This window comes from Chelonoidis abingdonii, chromosome 23 (genome assembly GCF_003597395.2).
Source record: "Chelonoidis abingdonii isolate Lonesome George chromosome 23, CheloAbing_2.0, whole genome shotgun sequence".
Taxonomy (NCBI): Eukaryota; Metazoa; Chordata; order Testudines; family Testudinidae; genus Chelonoidis; species Chelonoidis abingdonii.
The window spans coordinates 18,978,984-18,995,573 of NC_133791.1; the positions used below are offsets into that span (position 1 = coordinate 18,978,984).

The window sequence follows — 16,590 nt, forward strand, 5'->3', positions numbered from 1 at the left end:
TGGGGGTATAAGTGTCCCTGGGCTGTCAGCTGTACTGGGGTATATGTGTCCCCAGGGCTGTCAGCTGTATTGGGGTATATGTGTCCCTGGGCTGTCAGCTGTAATAGGGTATATGTGTCCCCAGAGCTGTCAGCTGAACTGGGGGTATATGTGTCCCTGGGCTGTCAGCTGTACTGGGGTATATGTGTCCCCAGGACTGTCAGCGGTATTGGGGTATATGTGTCCCCGGGCTGTCAGCTGTACTGGGGGTATATGTGTCCCCAGGGCTGTCAGCTGTACTAAGGTATATGTGTCCCTGGGCTGTCAGCTGTACTAAGGTATATGTGTCCCTGGGCTGTCAGCCGTACTAAGGTACATGTGTCCCCAGGGCTGTCAGCTATACTGGGGTATATGTGTCCCTGGGCTGTCAACCGTACTAGGGTACATGTGTCCCCAGGGCTGTCAGCTGTACTGGGGTATATGTGTCCCCAGGGCTGTTAGCTGTATTGGGGTATATGTGTCCCTGGGCTGTCAGCTGTACTAGGTATATGTGTCCCCCGGGCTGTTAGCCGTATTGGGGTATATGTGTCCCTGGGTTGTCAGCTGCACTAGGGTATACGTGTCTCTGGGCTGTCAGCTGTACTGGGGGTATATGTGTCCCTGGGTTGTCAGCTGTACTAGGGTATATGTGTCCCCAGGACTGTCAGCTGTATTTGGGTATATATGTCCCCGGGCTGTCAGCTGTACTAGGGTATATGTGTCCCCCGGGCTGTTAGCCATATTGGGGTATATGTGTCCCTGGGCTGTTAGCTGTATTGTGGTATATGTGTCCCTGGGCTGTCAGCTGTACTAGGATATATGTGTCCCTAGGGCTGTCAGCTCTACTGGGGTATACCTGTCCCTGGGTTGTCAGCTGTATTGGGGTATATGTGTCCCCAGGGCTGTCAGCTCTACTGGGGTATACGTGTCCCTGGGCTGTCAGCTCTACTGGGGTATACCTGTCCCTGGGCTGTTAGCCGTACTGGGGGTATATGTGTCCCCAGGGCTGTCAGCTCTACTGGGGTATATGTGTCCCTGGGCTGTCAGGTTTCCTAGGGCCAGTGGCTTGTTGCTTTGGCCTGGACGAGGATGTATTGGATGTATGTGGCCAAGTCTGAGCCCCACCTTTAGATCTGAGTGGTCTCTGGTAGTAGATGCTGTTTCCCCAGTGCTCTAGGGAGGGTGGATGGGACCCCTGAGGACTCTGATTGCTGGACACAGGCACTGGAGTTTCACACACCGAGATGCTGTCACACCCTGTGGGCCCGCAGGGAGCCGGGTGGCTGGAGCTCTGGTCAGGGGTGTATAGTGTGGGTACAAAGAGCTGGCTCTTGCCGCTCCTCAGAGATCCAGGCACTTGTGAGCATTCCTCAGCACAGCTTCCCAACCCTTCTTAGCTCCATTTCACAGACACTGAGCGGGGCAGGGACTTTCCCAGGGTCACCCAGACAGTCAGTGGCGGAGGCAGGAACAGACCCAGTTTCCTGACGCACCATGCTCGGCCTGAATCCTGGCGCCCTGTGTGACGCAGTAGGGACTGTCTGCATGGGGGATGGGAGAGCAGAGGGTGACTTTAGGTGAGGGACAGGACCTGAGCCTGTAACCTGAGCCAGGCAGGGGGTGGGAGGAGTCGACACCTTTGCCCGGGAAGCTGGACAAAGGAAGAGAGCCGGCTGGAGAGGTTTTTAGTTTCAGGTTTGGGCTGGCTGGGAAGAGGCAGGGAACCCCAAGTCTGGGGTCTAAGATCCTTGCCCCCCAGAGGGACCTGGCTGAGGGGTCCTGGTTGTACCTACAAGCCTTGCTTGGGACTGTGTTCCTGTTGTCTAATAAACCTTCTGTGTTACTGGCTGGCTGAGAGTGACGGTGAATCCCAGGAAGTGGGGGTTGCAGGTCCCGGACTCCCCCACACTCTGTGACACCCTGATCCCCATGTGATTGTTGACACTGGTGGAAGCGGCTGTGCAATACTGCCCGGCTGATGGGACAACGCTGCACGCTCCCTCTGCACTCCTTTTGCCCTGGTGTAAATCAGGCCCGTGGGGCCAGGCAGAGCTGACCTTAGCCACAGGTGATCTCGCAAAGGAGTGGGGGCCATGTCTGGGGATGTGTTTCCATAACACCAGGGCAGAATGAACAAGGGGAGGAAGGGAAGGAGTCTCCTGAAGTGGCTGAGCAGCGCCAGGGCCTTTAACTCCTGCACCACCTGCTCCTGCTGGGCATGGCGGTGTCTGGAGTCCATACCCTGGTGCCTGTACCGGACGTGCCAGATGTGCCCCAGCCCCTCCACAGCTCCAGAGCCCCAGAGCTCAGGCCACAGTCAAGGCCATTGCCCACAGAATGACATGTGATGACAGTATCTATCAGGTCCATACAGAGCCAGGAATGGGCAGCACCCAGCACTCTACCATCCCCCACCGCCATGCAGCATCCAGCTCCCTACCATCCCCCAATGGCCACACAGCATCCAGCACCCTCCCCTCCCCCACAGCCATGCAGCACCCAGCACTCTACCATCCCCCACCACCATGCAGCACCCAGCACCCTACCATCCCCCAACAGCCACACAGCATCCAGCTCCCTACCATCCCCCCACAGCCATGCAGCACCCAGCACACTACCATCCCTCACACCCATGCAGCACCCAGCACCCTACCATCCCCCCACAGCCATGCAACACCCAGCACCCTACCATCCCCCACAGCCACGCAGCACCCAGCACCCTACCATCCCCCACAGCCACGCAGCACCCAGAACGTTCCCAGCACTAAATGCTCTGCAGCCTTAGCTCTTGCTGTTTGGCTGGCAGCAGCCCCTGCTGTATTTGCTAAGCCGCGTTCTGGTGGCTGGCCAGGACTCCCCCCACCTTCGCTGGGCTGTCCCAGACAACCCCAGCAGCACTGGCAGGCTATTTTTTAATTAAAACAGAACAACAAAATCAATAGCAGACATCAAGTTTATTGGCTATCTGCTCGGCGGGGCCCGGCTGAGGGCCTGAGAGCACGTGAGCATGCTCAGGCCTGGCGAGCACTAGCCCCAAGGGACAGCAAGCAGCCGCTGGAGCCGAGAAGGCAGGTGTCTGGAGTGGGGCTGGCTAGGATGCAGGTGTCCTTGCTGGAGGTCTCCTCCCTATCACAGGCTGCATCATGGCAGCCGCAGGGCGTCAGGCTTTGACTAGCCTGGCTTGGAAAGGAGAGTGCAGATCTTGGATTGCTCCTGATGGATCATCTCCCTAGAGCTGGGACTGGGGCCGGGGCCTTCAGTCTGACCCCATCGGCCCCACGGCACTGGTGCTGCAGTGAGCAGGCCAGAGCAGTTTGCAGCTGGGCATCCCCCGGGAGAGGATGGCGAGCACTTCCACTGCACCCCAATGTTTGTCTCTCGGGGCTGGGCTGGGCTCCCACTATTCTCCGGCATGGGAATCCTTGGCTATAGAATTAATGCTGGGGAATCCCCACTGCTGTGACAGGGACCCCCACTTGGCTGGGATTCCTCGGGCCAACCATCACGCTGAGTCGTCCTGCGGGGGCTGGTGCTTTGCTCATTTTAAAGGGCTTGTGTCCCATAGCAGAAGCTATGTGAAAGCTATGGGCTGGGAGAGGAGGGGGCTGGTCCCCTGGGAGAGAGGTGTGACGCCCTAAGCAGGAGGGCAGCTGCCCTCTCGCCTGCTGGGGAGGAACTTTGTCCTGGCCCAGAGGTGCCCCAGGCCCAAGGCAAGGATGTGGTGCCCCGGGACCCCCAACATCTGTCCACCAAGGGGACATTTATTCATCTGAAGGCCCATGTGGAGTAAAGCTCGGTCTGCTCTGACACACTGGGTGGGGCTGGAGCCCAGGGGCATCCCTGCTCCACACGGCTCCTTGGCCCCAAACACAGAGGAGACACATTGCCCATTTTCGCTCTCCTGGGGTTCTGGCCCCTGGGCTCAGGTGCTGCTGAGCTCGGGGGTCCTTCGGTGGCAGTGACGTGCCAGCCCTGGGGACAAGGGGCTCTTAGCGGTGCATGTGGGAACCGGCACCGTGTGCCAGGCACTGAGGAAGTGCAGCCTCAGGATGCATGGTGCTTTCCAGGGATTCAGGGACACAGAACGGGTCTCCCGGGGCTGGGCCTCCCTTGGTGTGGGTTCTCTGCCAGGGGGCTGCGTGCTGGGTGGGGCTGAAGCTGGCGCTGCACCAGGGATGGGCAGCACCAAGGCAGCTCTGTGTGGGGGCAGTGCCAGGGCCCTGCTGCTGGGGAAAGCACTTTGTGTATCAATGGGCTGCAGCATGGAAGCTTGTGCCAGCATGGTGCACTTGGGGGTGACATGTGGGGAGGACATGGGAGAGTGGGTGCTGGGGTGGAGTCCGCAGGCTGCTAGGCCTCAGGGAAGAGCAGGAACCCCGAGAAGATGCTGTCAGCCCCTTCGATCCCCACCAGGGAATTCTTCTCGGTGGGCTCCAGCCACACGGACTCCTCTACCTGCAGCCGCAACACCACCCCCCCGGTGGTGACCTGGTAGACGTTGTGCACGTAGTCGCAGAAGGTCACCACCTTCTCCCCCTTCGTGCCCAGGCCCTTCTTGATGTTGATGCACAAGTTGCCCCTGGAGGTGACATGGTAGGTGAAGTAGTAGAGGCCTGGGATCTTGCAAGTGAACCGGCCGTACCTGTTCTCGTAGTGCCCGTTCTCGTTAGTGATGACACGGTCGAAGCGGATGGGTTGCTCCCGGCGTGGCAGCATGCTAATGGTCCTGGCAGCTGAGAATGCGGACCTGAGGGTGGTCTTGAAGTCCCCAGATTCACCTATTGGCCCAGGAAGACCCGTGGGGCCTGGAGAGCCCTTGGAGCCGACGGGGCCTTTGGGGCCGACTTTGCCAGGGTGTCCGGGGATCCCCGGCTCTCCTTTCTCCCCTAGCTCCATTTCATCGCCCACCCGCCCTGGGGGACCTAGAGAACAAGAAAAGAAGACTCACAAGGGGAAGGCTCACAGGGCTCTGTTGTCGTTCCTCATCTTATCATTGGCAGGTTCATCGCTTCGCTGCTGAGCCCAGAGCTCAGCGTAGGATGTTCCACCAAAGCCATGTGACCAGCTCATGGCCGGTGGACGATGAAACCCTTCTCCAGTCTTTCTGTGCCAGAAAGTCCTCCACCCACAGCATAGGGACATGGGTGCCAGCTGAGACCCCTGCTCCTCACAGGGAGGTGGAGGTCTGCGAGATGGATTCCCAAATCCCATCTGGGAATTTGCTTCCCCACGAAGGCCCTGTGTGTCGGCCCTTCAGGCTATGCCCATGTGAGCTCTATGTTCACAGGCACTGCAAGTTGCAGCCCACAGGGCGCCCCTTGCAGGATGTGTGCTGGCGAGGGCTGTCCCTGGGGCAGGTCCCTGGGTTGTCTAGCACAGGCAGACTTCAGGCGCAGAACCTGCGCAGAGGGGATGTGCTCTGGGCGTGAGGCGAGTGCAGATGCCATGCTGCACTCGGTGAACTGAGTGAATGCCCTCCTTTGAATGGGCTGACAGCAGGGGCAGCAGCACCAGGGCTGAAGAGCTAGCTAGGCTCAGCCTGCACAAGGCTGCGTCTGCACCACCGTTTTCTCATGAAAACTTGCCACCATTGCGGCTACCATGGGCGATGCATGAACCGCCCGTTCAGGGAGGCTAGCCCCCTGCCCCACTCCTTCTGCCTGAGTCCCTGCCCCTTCCACCCACTGGAGCCAGATAAGCCCCAGCATTCCCATCCCAGCTGCCCCAAGTCCCAGCCTGCCTCAGCTGTCCCAAGTCCTGGCCTGAGCCACAGGCCGCCAGCCAGCCTGAGCCACCCAAGCCATGGGCCACCATCTCGCCCGCCCAAGCCCCTGGCCTGCTGGCCTGCCCACCTGAGCCCCCACCAGTTTTAAGGGAGAGGCGGAGCTAGGATGGGAAGAGGAGAAGTGTGGGCAGGGCTATGGGGGAAGAGCAGGATGCGGGAGCAGGGCCTCAGGGCCAGTGCTCCGAAGGCGGCAGGCCAGCGGTGTGCCTCCAGAGGGAGGTGCACCACATCCTGTTTGGGGAGGCTTAGCCTCCCCTGCCTATTCTACCCACTGCCCATGGCTGCCACCCGTGTAGCACTGATAGCAACGCCCTCACCTTCCTGCCTGAGGTACAGCGCTCTGCCGTTCCTGCATGGCAGGCACCCTTCTGTCTGCGCTCGAAGCTCCTCCCTTGCACCCCTCTGTGTCCAGCCCCTTTCCTGCTCCCCTGCACCAGGAATCTCTTCTCCCAGACACCTCCCCTCTTCTCTTTCTCTCCAACCAGGCCAGAGCCCCACCTCCCCTGGTGCTCCCCTCTTAGCCTGGGGGCAAGGAGGGTCGTATTCCTTGCACCTGTGGCTGGCTGGTTCCTGCATTGGAAAGGTGCAAACCATTTCTTCCAGCAATACATCCTCCTGGCTGAGAGCAGCAAGGGCCAGGCTGTCTGGACAGGCACTAACAGCTAACCCCGGGAACTGTGCTTTAAGGCCCTTTCGGGGTTGCAGTCATCCCAATAGCACCGCTCTCGCCCAGAGCTCGACCTGCTCCCACCTCCTTCTTACCTTTCTCTCCCTTCGGGCCATCCACTCCATCTTTGCCGTTGGAGCCCGGCTGTCCTGGTATGCCTGGAATGCCTGGGATGGCGGCGTTGCCCTTGCAGCTATCGGCGCTGGCGAGGGGGACCGCAGCCAGGCAGAGCAGCACGGCCCACAGCATCATGTCGGCACCAGTGCTGGAGAGAGCAGAGAGATGCAGCACAGCTCACAGGGCAGCACAGGGGTGATGGGCTATCAACTAGCAAGTGTGCTGGGCAGAGGGCTGGGGAGCAGGCTGCCAGGAACAGCGCGGCCCTGGGGCACCGCGCCATGAGGACATTCTGCCAGTACTGGGGACAGTGGAGGGGCAAAGTCCACAACAGGGACTGCTCCAAGGAAAAGCTGCAGCCCCAAGTCCTCCCCCTGACACCTCATTCTCTTTGATGGAGCTGCCCCTGGATGAATGGGAAGAGACTGCCCCCCGGAGAGCACATCTCCTCGCCTCCCCGGATGAGAACAGCCTCAAGGCTCAGGCACCAGCTGCCCAGTCCCCAAGCTGCTGGGGCAGCGCAGGCTCCAACCCCACGCCAAGCTGCAGGGGCTGCACAAGGGAGATGAGAGGAGCAGCAAAGCCTTTGGTGTTTGCAGAGCGTCTGTGGAAGGGACAGGGAGAGTGGCATGCCCTGCTCTCATGTGCACACCTCACCCAGCTCAGGTCAAATCCTGCCCCAGCTCCCACTGCTCTGAGATCCCGCCAGCTCCACCGGCTGCAAGGAAGAACTGAAATCCCCAACGAGCCACAGAACCAAAACATTCGGGGCCAGACCCTGCTCTGAAAACCATCTGGTCTCCAGGGCTCTGTCCTGCCATGGGGCTTCTCCCCTGGAGCCTGCTCCACACGCTCACAGGCTGTCTCATCAGGCCCTGAACTGAACTGCCAGCATCAGTGCGCCAGTCTCTCCAGTTCTCCCTCCCTGTCCTGTACGAGCCACTTGTGACCTTGACTTGCCCACTGGGCACACTGGACAGGAATTATTTCAGGGCAGGTCTCCAGCCTGTGTTATTCAGGTCAGACTAGATGATCTCAATGGTCCTAGCTGGCTTGGAATCTCGGAATCTCCTGGTCCTACAGCCCAAGAGCCCAGCATCGTATAAGCCTGACACAAAACACTGCAACATCAGGAGCAGCTTCTGGGCAAGGTTAGCTTGGCTGGGAACGCACGGCTGGGGCAGGGAGCTCGGGGCAGAGCCACAGCTCAGAGCGGAGTCTGCTCTAGAGCCCATAGGGAGCTGGGTGCAGAGAGGGTTCTGGCGCCCCGGCAGCCCCTTAGGGACATGGGTCTGTTCAGGCGCCCGGCTCGTTCGTGGCTATTGAGGAATCAGGTGCCCGTGACACAGTGCAGGATCTCTCTTACCTTGCAGCGTCCTGCAGCAGCGAACGGGGACGAGGCCGGGCACGTCTCAGTCCAGCTTGGCAGTGACCCTGCGGAGGGAAAGCAGAAGTTTGCGTGAGCAGAGAAAGGCTGGGCAAGAAGAGGAACTGGTCACATCCCTTTTTTATTGTAGGCTCTGGCCCTTCTGTACACTGCCATTTTCACATCCCCCGCCGCCCCACTCCAAGCTGACCACAGGCTCTTTCTGCAGGCTCAGCAGGACCCCCGGTGCCTGAGCCCTGCAGGGAGACTGGGAGTGGCTGGGCCAGAGCCTCTGGCTGTCAGCAGCTCTTGGCCTAGCCCGAGAAAGTGCTGCGCTCAGTGGGTCTGTTCTCACTGGGGTACGTGTCCTCACCTGCCCTTAGTGGGAACTCCCCAGGAGTGTGCCTCCAGAGGCTGCTAAGATCCAACTCTACCCGGCCTCCCTGAGTCCCCACTCTGAAAACCCAGAGCAACTGGGCAGTCTCTGTGTTTTCACCCTGGTGACATGGAGCTGGTTTGGGGGCATTGCGGGAATGAGGGTCACTCATGGGCACCCAGCCCTTTGCCCTACGGCTGCATGTGAAGGTGTCTCTAACTTCCTGTTGGCACTGTGCAGTCAGAGCCCCCCACGCCCCCACCCCAGTTAAAGAAAACACTCCAGTGGGCATCCGTGGGGCGAGGATCTGGCCCCACTCATTGGTGCTGCTGGGACCCACTCACCCGGGCCAGATGAGACATGGTCTGGGAGACGTGTTGGTGCTGAGATCCCAGGGCTGCACTTACCTGCTTCCAAGGGTCCATGTGAGTGTGAGGGCGCCGGAGCGGCTGTAATGCCCCCGCTCCCCCGCCAGCCCGCCATCTCCCTTGGATCCCTGGCGCTGCCCAGCCTGCCTAGGCTCCCCCACTCCCGCCCATGCCTCCCTGAGCTAGCCCCCGTGTTCCAGGTAATCACCTGGGCCAATGCTGAGGCAGAGAAGCAGCTTGCAGGGGGGCAAATGGAAATGCCCTCCCCACACTTTAACTCACCTCCATCTGGCTCCTCAGCAGAGCAGTGCTGCAGGTTCACCTCCATTGGGGAGTGTTTGTGCAAAGGTCTAAGGGGCCAACCATGCCCATCACCTCTGCGTCTGGCCCCTAACTCTGCTGGATGCTGTCCCCTGGACAGAGCGCCCTCCTTGCTCAGCAGGCTGGGCATCCAGCACTGCGACACACACCACCTGGCAAAGCCTCATGCCCATCACTAAAACCCACCGTCTCTCCCTCGTTTCCCAGCCTCTGGGCATGCAGCTAATGGAGGGGGTCCCAGACCATCGAGGGGCTGCCATGTTCCAGTGAGATTGTGCTGTGGGGACGAAAGGAACCCGGATTCCACATCCGACTGCTCCTTTCTGTTAGGATTTGGCTCTCTAAGATCACCCGTGCATGAAAGGCGAGCCGGAGGGCTCATCTTGGGGGGCCCTGTCCATGCCTGGAGTCAGTGCAATAGTCACGTCTCTTGCAGCTGCACGCTGCATGGACTATCCCAGAGAACCCCAGCCAGAACAGGCCTGGATCTTGGTAGCACCAGGCACATTTCTTAAAATCAGTTCTGCTTGCCCATGCTCTCAGCTGTGGGCCACCCTTAGCCCTGCTAAGGCCCATGCACTCCTCAGCCTCCTGGGGCCACTCCTGCTCACACCAGGCTGGGATTTGGCCTGGGGCGTCCACGCAGTGGGGCCTGATGCTGCATTCCCCAATGACTGTGATGGCTGTTCCGGTACTCAGTGTGCAGGGCCAGGGGTTGGGGCAGGCTCCCCGTCCTAGGGGGATCTCTTGGTCAAGAGGATTTCAAGTTGAAGGAGCTCCTTGGAAGGTCCCTGCTCTGCAGATATTTGGCTTGATTCACTGGCAGAGTTTGTAAGTGCTTTGAACCAGTGAGTGGCACGTGCAGGCCCCTGCAGATCCTCGGGGAGGTCCTATTGCGGGTGTCAGTAGGGAATGCTCAGGTGTCCGTTCTTCTGTGAAATCAAACCTGCCCAGGAATCCCTGAGCCAGCCTCTTGCGTGGGGGCAGGTACTAGCCATTCAGAGAATCAGCCCATGGTTATCAACAGCACTGGAGCCCTGGGTTGGAACCTGGGGGAGTTTTTTGCCTCCTCCAGCAAGGGAATTGAGAAGTGCTGGGCCGTAGCTGTAACTAGAGAGACTGCTGAAAGATGGGCACTGGCTGCCTCAGGTCTCTGAGGGGGTGTCTACTCTGCAATGAGACACCCACGGCTTGGGCTCAGGGGGCTTGGGGGAAGGGGCTGTTAATTGTAGTTTAGACATTTGGGCTGAGGCTGGAGCGTGGGCTCTAGGACCCTGTGAGATGGGGGGTCCCAAACATCTTCATCGCAATTTATCAGCCCCTTAGTCAGAGCCCCGCGAGCCCAAGTCAACCGGCAGGGGCCACTGCAGGTGTCACTGCAGTGTAGACAGACCCGGAGTGACCCAGGCTCAGGGTCCAGCTGCTCGGCTGAGCTGCAGGTAGCTCTTCAGTATCTGCACAGGACAGATGGGGAGACCGAAGCCCAGAGATGTGAGGTGACTAGCTCATGGGCTCAGTGGGGGTCTCCAGACTCCCAGGCACTTGCTCTAGCATGCCCCAGAGTCTAGCAGTGCTGTCCTGGGCCCTGGCGTGGCCTCGGGGGGCAGCGGGGACGATTGCCAGGAGACAGACTGCGCCAGGGTGGTGCAGCTTTGCACTGGGGCTGGCTGAGCGGCAGGACAAACTACCCTCCTCTGACTGGTTCTGCTGCTCTGAGCCAGTTCCCTGGCGCACGGACTTTGGCCTGACATGTCTCTGAAACAGCTAGGTGGACGCAGGCACGTGCTTCTGCGAGTGCTAGCAACCCAACAGGCATCCTGGGACCTGGGATTCCTCGGCTCCTCCAGGCTGTACGGGAAACCCGGGATTAGATTGAGCTGCCCCCCAAGGGGTAGGCTCCCTGAAGAGCCAGGCTGGCACTGCAGGGTCCTTGTCAGTGGCTGAGGGCACAGGGCGCAGCCAAGGCTTTGGAGTGGCGTATCTTCTGCCAGCTTCTGGTTCGGGGGCTCCTGCTGTGTCACCAGCACCGTCTCCCAGGGAGCTCAGGGCTACGGGAGCTGCCAGGCTTGCCCTGTCCCGGTGCAGGACGGGGGCGTCTCTGCCTGCACGCTGATCCCTGTCTTGGGTCTGACTCCTCATCCCTCCCCCAGCTGCTTGACTCGGAGGCCAGAGCAGAACAGTCACTGGGGGCAACTCTTCTCTGAACTCCGGGAATCCAAGGGAGGGACCCAGCTCCAGGGAGCAGGTGCAGTTTGGCTCACACACGGCACTATCCTGCCAGGTGCTGGGCACCACTCCTGGGGCTGAGGGGCTGGTCTGCCTTGCAGGAGACGTGCAAGGATCAGCCCTTTGTGTCTGTGCGTTAAAGGGAAGTGTTGGAGCTTTACAGACCTGTTCCACCCTCTCATGATGCCCCCCGAGGCTCCGTAGCATCCCCCAGCTCCTTCCAACATTCAGTGCCTCTGAGCTGGCCTGAGAGAGGCCCCCAGGATCCTAATCTCATCTGACAATCCCTGCGTCCGTGGCGGGAACAGGACAGTTACGCTTTATGACCATGGCTCGGCGCAGAGCAAGGGGCCCAGCAGCTTCCCCCATGAAGTCTTGGAAGCCTTGAGGTGAGGCACCAAGACCCGGGACACCAATGTGGGGCCAATCCACCAGGCCGGGATTGAGGAATGGGACCCAGGAGTTCTCAGGCCATTTCCCTTTGGATGAGGCCTGGCTGTGTGCTATGCCCGTGGAGCACCTGGGTGCCGGGGCTGGGGTGTAGCAGGTGCCAAGGCCAGGGGGATACTGGCACGGTGTGTGTTTGCCAGGGGGCTGGGCTGGGGGCTGGAGCAAGGCCAATTTGGGATAAATTTGGCCCTACGGCTTGACTCACCTGAACCCTGGTGCTGGCAGAGGGAGAATCCATCTGGGGTTGGAACAGGGGGCAGACACTGTTCCCCAGGGCCCCATGGGGAAGGGCAGCTTAACTTGCAGTCAGAGCTGAGTGGTACCCAGGGTCTGAACCAGCCCATTGCCTGACCACAGCCTCTGCCTCGGAGGGCTGAGAACCCAGGGAGGGAGATGGAGCCTGGGCCTGTGTGTAGGGCTGGGAAACAGGCCCTCTCCTCCCCTGCTTCACTCCCTTGGGCAGAGGGAGCTCAGCACAGCCCCGCGCTGAAACAAAACCTCCTTTCCCAGCTGCGCCCAGCCACCCACCACGGGGAGCGCGCACCCCGCCCAGGCAATGGAGGCCTTGCTGGGCATTTGTGGCATTTGTTGCCTAGCTCCTGTAACCAGTGCAATAGAAATACCTCACACACACACAGGTTCACACACACACACACACACAGGTGCACACCCACACATCCACAACCACGCACGCACACACGCACACATACATACGCACACACACATGCATGCACACATCCACACATGAGCACACACACACAGGTGCACACCCGCATACACACACAGGTGTCTGATATGCTGCGTAGTGTGGGTAGACATCAGCCATGAGACATCAGGCCCCGTGCCACAGAGTGAGGATTTATTGACATTTTCGACAAGCTCATGGCCAAGTTCCATTTCCAGATTTTCTGGGATGAGCCCGTCCCTGGCACGACTCGCTGGGGGCAATGGGGAGACCCCAGGACTGGCTTTGGCCCTCTGGGTGTGAGCAGCATGAAGCAGCGGGGATTAGTGCATGCAGCAGCTAGACCCTGTACTGTGTAGGGAGCACAGAGTGGCTGGGGACAGCGGGGACAATGGCCAGGCTGGGACGCAGCCAGACAACCCCCTTCCCTCACACTTGGTGACTTTGTCTGAAAAACACATGTGAAAAACCACTCGGCCTTGGTTAGCTTTAGGGTGGCATCTGGGTGGCTACCGGGGCCTGACAGGAGCAGGACTGCAGCCAACAGGCCCTTCCCCAGCCCTAAGCAAGCTGATGCAAGCAGAGGGCCTGTGCAGAGTGCCCCAGGGGTGCCATTCCCTTGTGCCCCACTTTGAGGCGCTGCGATGCAGGGCGAGAGCCAGCGTGCATGTTAGAGGGCAGAGAGAGGCTGGGATCAGCTGGCGCTGGCCAGGGCTGGCCTGGCCTGCCTAATCTGGGAAAAGCAGGAAGCCGGAAAAGATGCTGTCAGAGCCAGCGATGCCCACCATGCCGTTGTAGTCATTGACTGCCAGCCAGAGCTGGTGCCCGGCGTCCATGCGCAGCAGGAGGCCCCCGGAGCTGACCTGCTTGGTGTTGGACATGTGGTCGCAGAAGCTGGCCACCTTCTGCCGGTTCTGGTACATGTTGACACAGAGGTTGGCGGTCTGGGAGGTGTGGAAGACGAAGTAGTAGAGGCCGGGCACGCGGCAGGTGAACTTGCCCGAGGTGGTGTTGTAGTCCTCGCTGAGGTTGGTGATGGCATGGTTGAACACCACAGGGGCGTTCTTGTCCGGGTACTTCCCGGTCTGCCTCATTACTGAGAAGGCCGACTGGTGCTTCTGCTTGTAATTGCCCGGCAGGCCAGGGCTCCCAGGCTGGCCTTGCTCGCCTGGCTCTCCCCAGGTGCCAGGGGGACCCATGGGACCAGTTTTTCCTGGCAGGCCGGGGATGCCAGGGTCTCCTTTCTCCCCCTTAGGCCCTCGGGTTCCAGGAATGGCCGGAATGCCTGTGGGGTTCCAGGAAGTGTCCGTCAGGATGGATCCGGTGGCTCAGGGCATTGGGAAGGGACAGCTGGCAGCCCCGCCCTGCCCCCCTGCCCTGATGGCTGAATGGTCGTGACCCCAGCCTAGCCTGGCTGTGTGGACAAGTTCTCTCCCCCCCAACTCCGCGTCTGCAAAGGGTTGGTATCCCTGAGCCAGCCCCCAGGGGTTTGATGCTGAGCCGGCAACTGTGCCGGTGTCTGCGCTCCTTCAGGAAAGGTGCTGGAGAAGGACAGCTGATTCCCTATGTGGGGCGTGTCCTCTCCTCTCCCTCTGTGTTTTCCCACCTGTCTGCCCAGGACAGAGCTGGCACTAATCCTCTATCTTCCAGGCACTATGGACCTCTTGGAACCCTCTGGTGACGCCTCTCCCATACCCCCTCTCTTGACTAGCTTCTATTAGAGGGCACCTACCTGGTTCACCTTTGACTCCTTTCAGCCCATCTCTGCCATCCTTGCCAGGCATACCAGGTGTGCCAGGCAGCCCAGGGATCCCATAGCAGCTGTGGGAAGCACTGCCTGTCACAGTGGTCTCCAGCGCCAGGAGGAGAAAGGCTAGGCCCAGGCCCACTGGTTCCCAGACGTTCTTGGCCGTCATTGTCCTACCACGGGTGGAAATGCAAAGAGTGTTGAGGGTCCCTGCCCTGTCACCGCGGGCATAGCGGAGGCCCCTTGCTGCCAGGCCGAACAGCAGCATCTCCACCCAGTGACAGACCGCAGGTTACGCTGACCCTAGCTCTTACCAGGAGCCACCCTCCCTCGGCTCGTCATGCCCACCCATTCCCGCCTCCTGGGCACAGCCTGTCCCCTCGGCAGCCTGCCTGGGTCCAGAACGCTGCCTGACAGGCTTTGCCAGCCTGAGCCCAGAGCCCATCCAGAGAACCAGGGCAGCGTCTCCCTCCTGACCCTCGTGGGCAGCCCCTCTCCTTTTCGGCAGCCCTTCCCGCTCCCTGCTCTGAGCATAGGTCAGGAATGGCCCTGCTGCTGGTGCATGGACAGAGGTGCTTGAGCTGCCTGGCCCTGGTTTGCTGGTCACTGGTGCTGGCTGCGGCCCACAACACAGCTGGGTTGCTGGAGGAAGGTCCATTCTGGGGTTCCCTGGCACTGGCACAGGAACAGCTCAGCTCCCAGGGCGTTGTTCTATTCCCAGGATCCCTGGCACTGCGCTGTTTGGGGGGCAGGTCTGCCTTTCCACAATCTGTCCCGGCACTGGGCAGTGCACTGCCCACTGTGGCTGCCCCACACCAGTGCACCTGCTGGCCCCTGGCTCTGCCCTGTGCCCTCCTACCTGGCAGGGGCTCTTAGACCCAGGAGTCACGCAGAGAGTTATGCAGAGTGACCTGCCAGTGGCCAGGAGCAGGCTATTGGGGTATCCTTGCTGTGAACCCACCAGCCAGCCTTTCCCCAGCCACACATCAGCTCCTGTGGCCATGGCAATGCCTGCCACCGTGCCCACAGCCCAGTGACATGGGCCTAGCCACTTCGTCAATGTCCTGTGATTGCCCCCACCAGCGACTTACCTCTCTGGGGCAGGGCGCTGGCTCCCGCGCTCTCCGGAGGGCTCTGCTGTGGTGGGGCTGCTGGCTGGCTTGTCAGCGCTCTGACTGCGACACCAGCCAGGAGGAAGTTGGTGGCTGAAGGAGGCCAGGACAGGCCTCTTGGAAAGACCCAGCCCCTTTGCCGGGATCCTGGCCAAGTTTCACATCCCTGTCCTGGGCATTTCTTTTGAGCAAGTGTTTTCCGCAATGCTGGACAGTGCTAAATGCCAAGCCAGCACTTCCCACCTCGCCATGGGCCTGGCCACCAAGGGGCAAGGGCAGGAAGGACCACCCCGAGGGGTGCCAGGGCCAGCAGCAGGACCAGGGGCTGTGTGCAGTGCTCATGACTGATCCAGAGGCAGATGCTCACCTCCCTCAGGGCACTGCCGCTCCGCTCACCTTCCCGCTTTCTTCCACTCCCCCCGGGACTGAAGTGTAGGACGGCAGATGGCCATGCTGGGGGTTCCCCCACAGTGGCACAGCGTCATCCCAGTGCCCGGGGCACCTGCTCAGAATCCTGTGACCTCCAACACTTGCCCATCGGTGGGGGGATGAGGGTTAGTGCTGAGTCTGTGTCATCCCCATCTCCTGGCACATGTCACGGCCTGCTTCCAGCCTCTCACTGGGCACCCTGGCCAGCCCAGCCCTCCCCTCAGCCCCCTGGGTGCCAGCATAAATGATTGAATTGGGGGGGTGGTTGCGGTCAATACCTACATAACTCCTGCTTCCTTTTGCTGAAGAATGTTTTTGGATCAAGTATCAGAGGGGTAGCCATGTTAGTCTGGATCTGTAAAAGCAGCAAAGAATCCTGTGGCACCTTATAGACTAACAGACATTTTGAAGCATGAGCTTTCATGGGTGAATGCATCTGATGAAGTGGGTATTCACCCACAAAAGCTCATGCTCTAAAACATCTGTTAGTCTATAAGGTGCCACAGGATTCTTTACTGTTTTTGGATCAGTGGAGGGCTAGTGGAGCACACTGGGAATCCGGGAACTAGCCCCCAGGGAGGGGTCCTGGTGCCATGGCCCATACCCAGGTATCATCGCTCTGGGCAGTGCCCAGGGCCCAAGTGTTAGCTCACTAGCTGCATCAGCAGAAGTCTTTTTCAAGGCCGAGCTGGTTGAGCCATCCATCCGTCTGTCCATCATGTTCCAGGAGCGCAGGCCCCTGGACGAGGCACTGGCTCCAGTGAGGAGCGCACAGCGCCCCCCGCTGTGAGCGAGCAGTGCTCTTTCCCCTCTCCCTTCCTCTGTCACTGTGGGTAGGGTGCTAAGGGGCAGATGCAGCTTCCAGAAGGAATCCAAGCTGACCCCCAGGGGTGTCCAGTGCGTGCTCCCTGAAGTACCAGCTT

The 16,590-nt window shown here is 60.2% G+C and overlaps 2 protein-coding genes across 2 annotated transcripts; both read right to left on the reverse strand.

Moving 5' to 3' along the window:
* Positions 1-2,953: 2,953 nt before the first annotated feature.
* On the reverse strand, positions 2,954-8,043 carry C1QB (complement C1q B chain). Its single transcript, XM_032787633.2, has 3 exons — positions 7,954-8,043; positions 6,566-6,735; positions 2,954-4,940 (listed from the first exon to the last, which is right to left on the reverse strand). The coding sequence occupies exons 2-3, from the start codon at positions 6,720-6,722 to the stop codon at positions 4,369-4,371; spliced, it is 729 nt and encodes a 242-aa protein (XP_032643524.1). The 5' UTR covers positions 6,723-6,735; positions 7,954-8,043; the 3' UTR covers positions 2,954-4,368.
* Positions 8,044-12,531: 4,488 nt separating this feature from the next.
* Positions 12,532-15,580, reverse strand: LOC142045886 (uncharacterized). Its single transcript, XM_075060407.1, is given in 4 exon segments — positions 12,532-13,664; positions 14,112-14,299; positions 15,218-15,366; positions 15,368-15,580. Coding segments are annotated over 4 exon segments (1,107 nt in total). The 3' UTR covers positions 12,532-13,107.
* Between the last annotated feature and the right edge of the window lie 1,010 nt (positions 15,581-16,590).

Excerpts from the sequence above, each read along its gene's own strand:
- C1QB (XM_032787633.2), bottom strand. The coding sequence starts at position 6,722 with ATGATGCTGTGGGCCGTGCTGCTCTGCCTGGCTGCGGTCCCCCTCGCC. Across the intron at positions 4,941-6,565 it reads TGGCCCGAAGGGAGAGAAAG|GTCCCCCAGGGCGGGTGGGC; the intron begins GTAAGAAGGAGG and ends CTTGTTCTCTAG.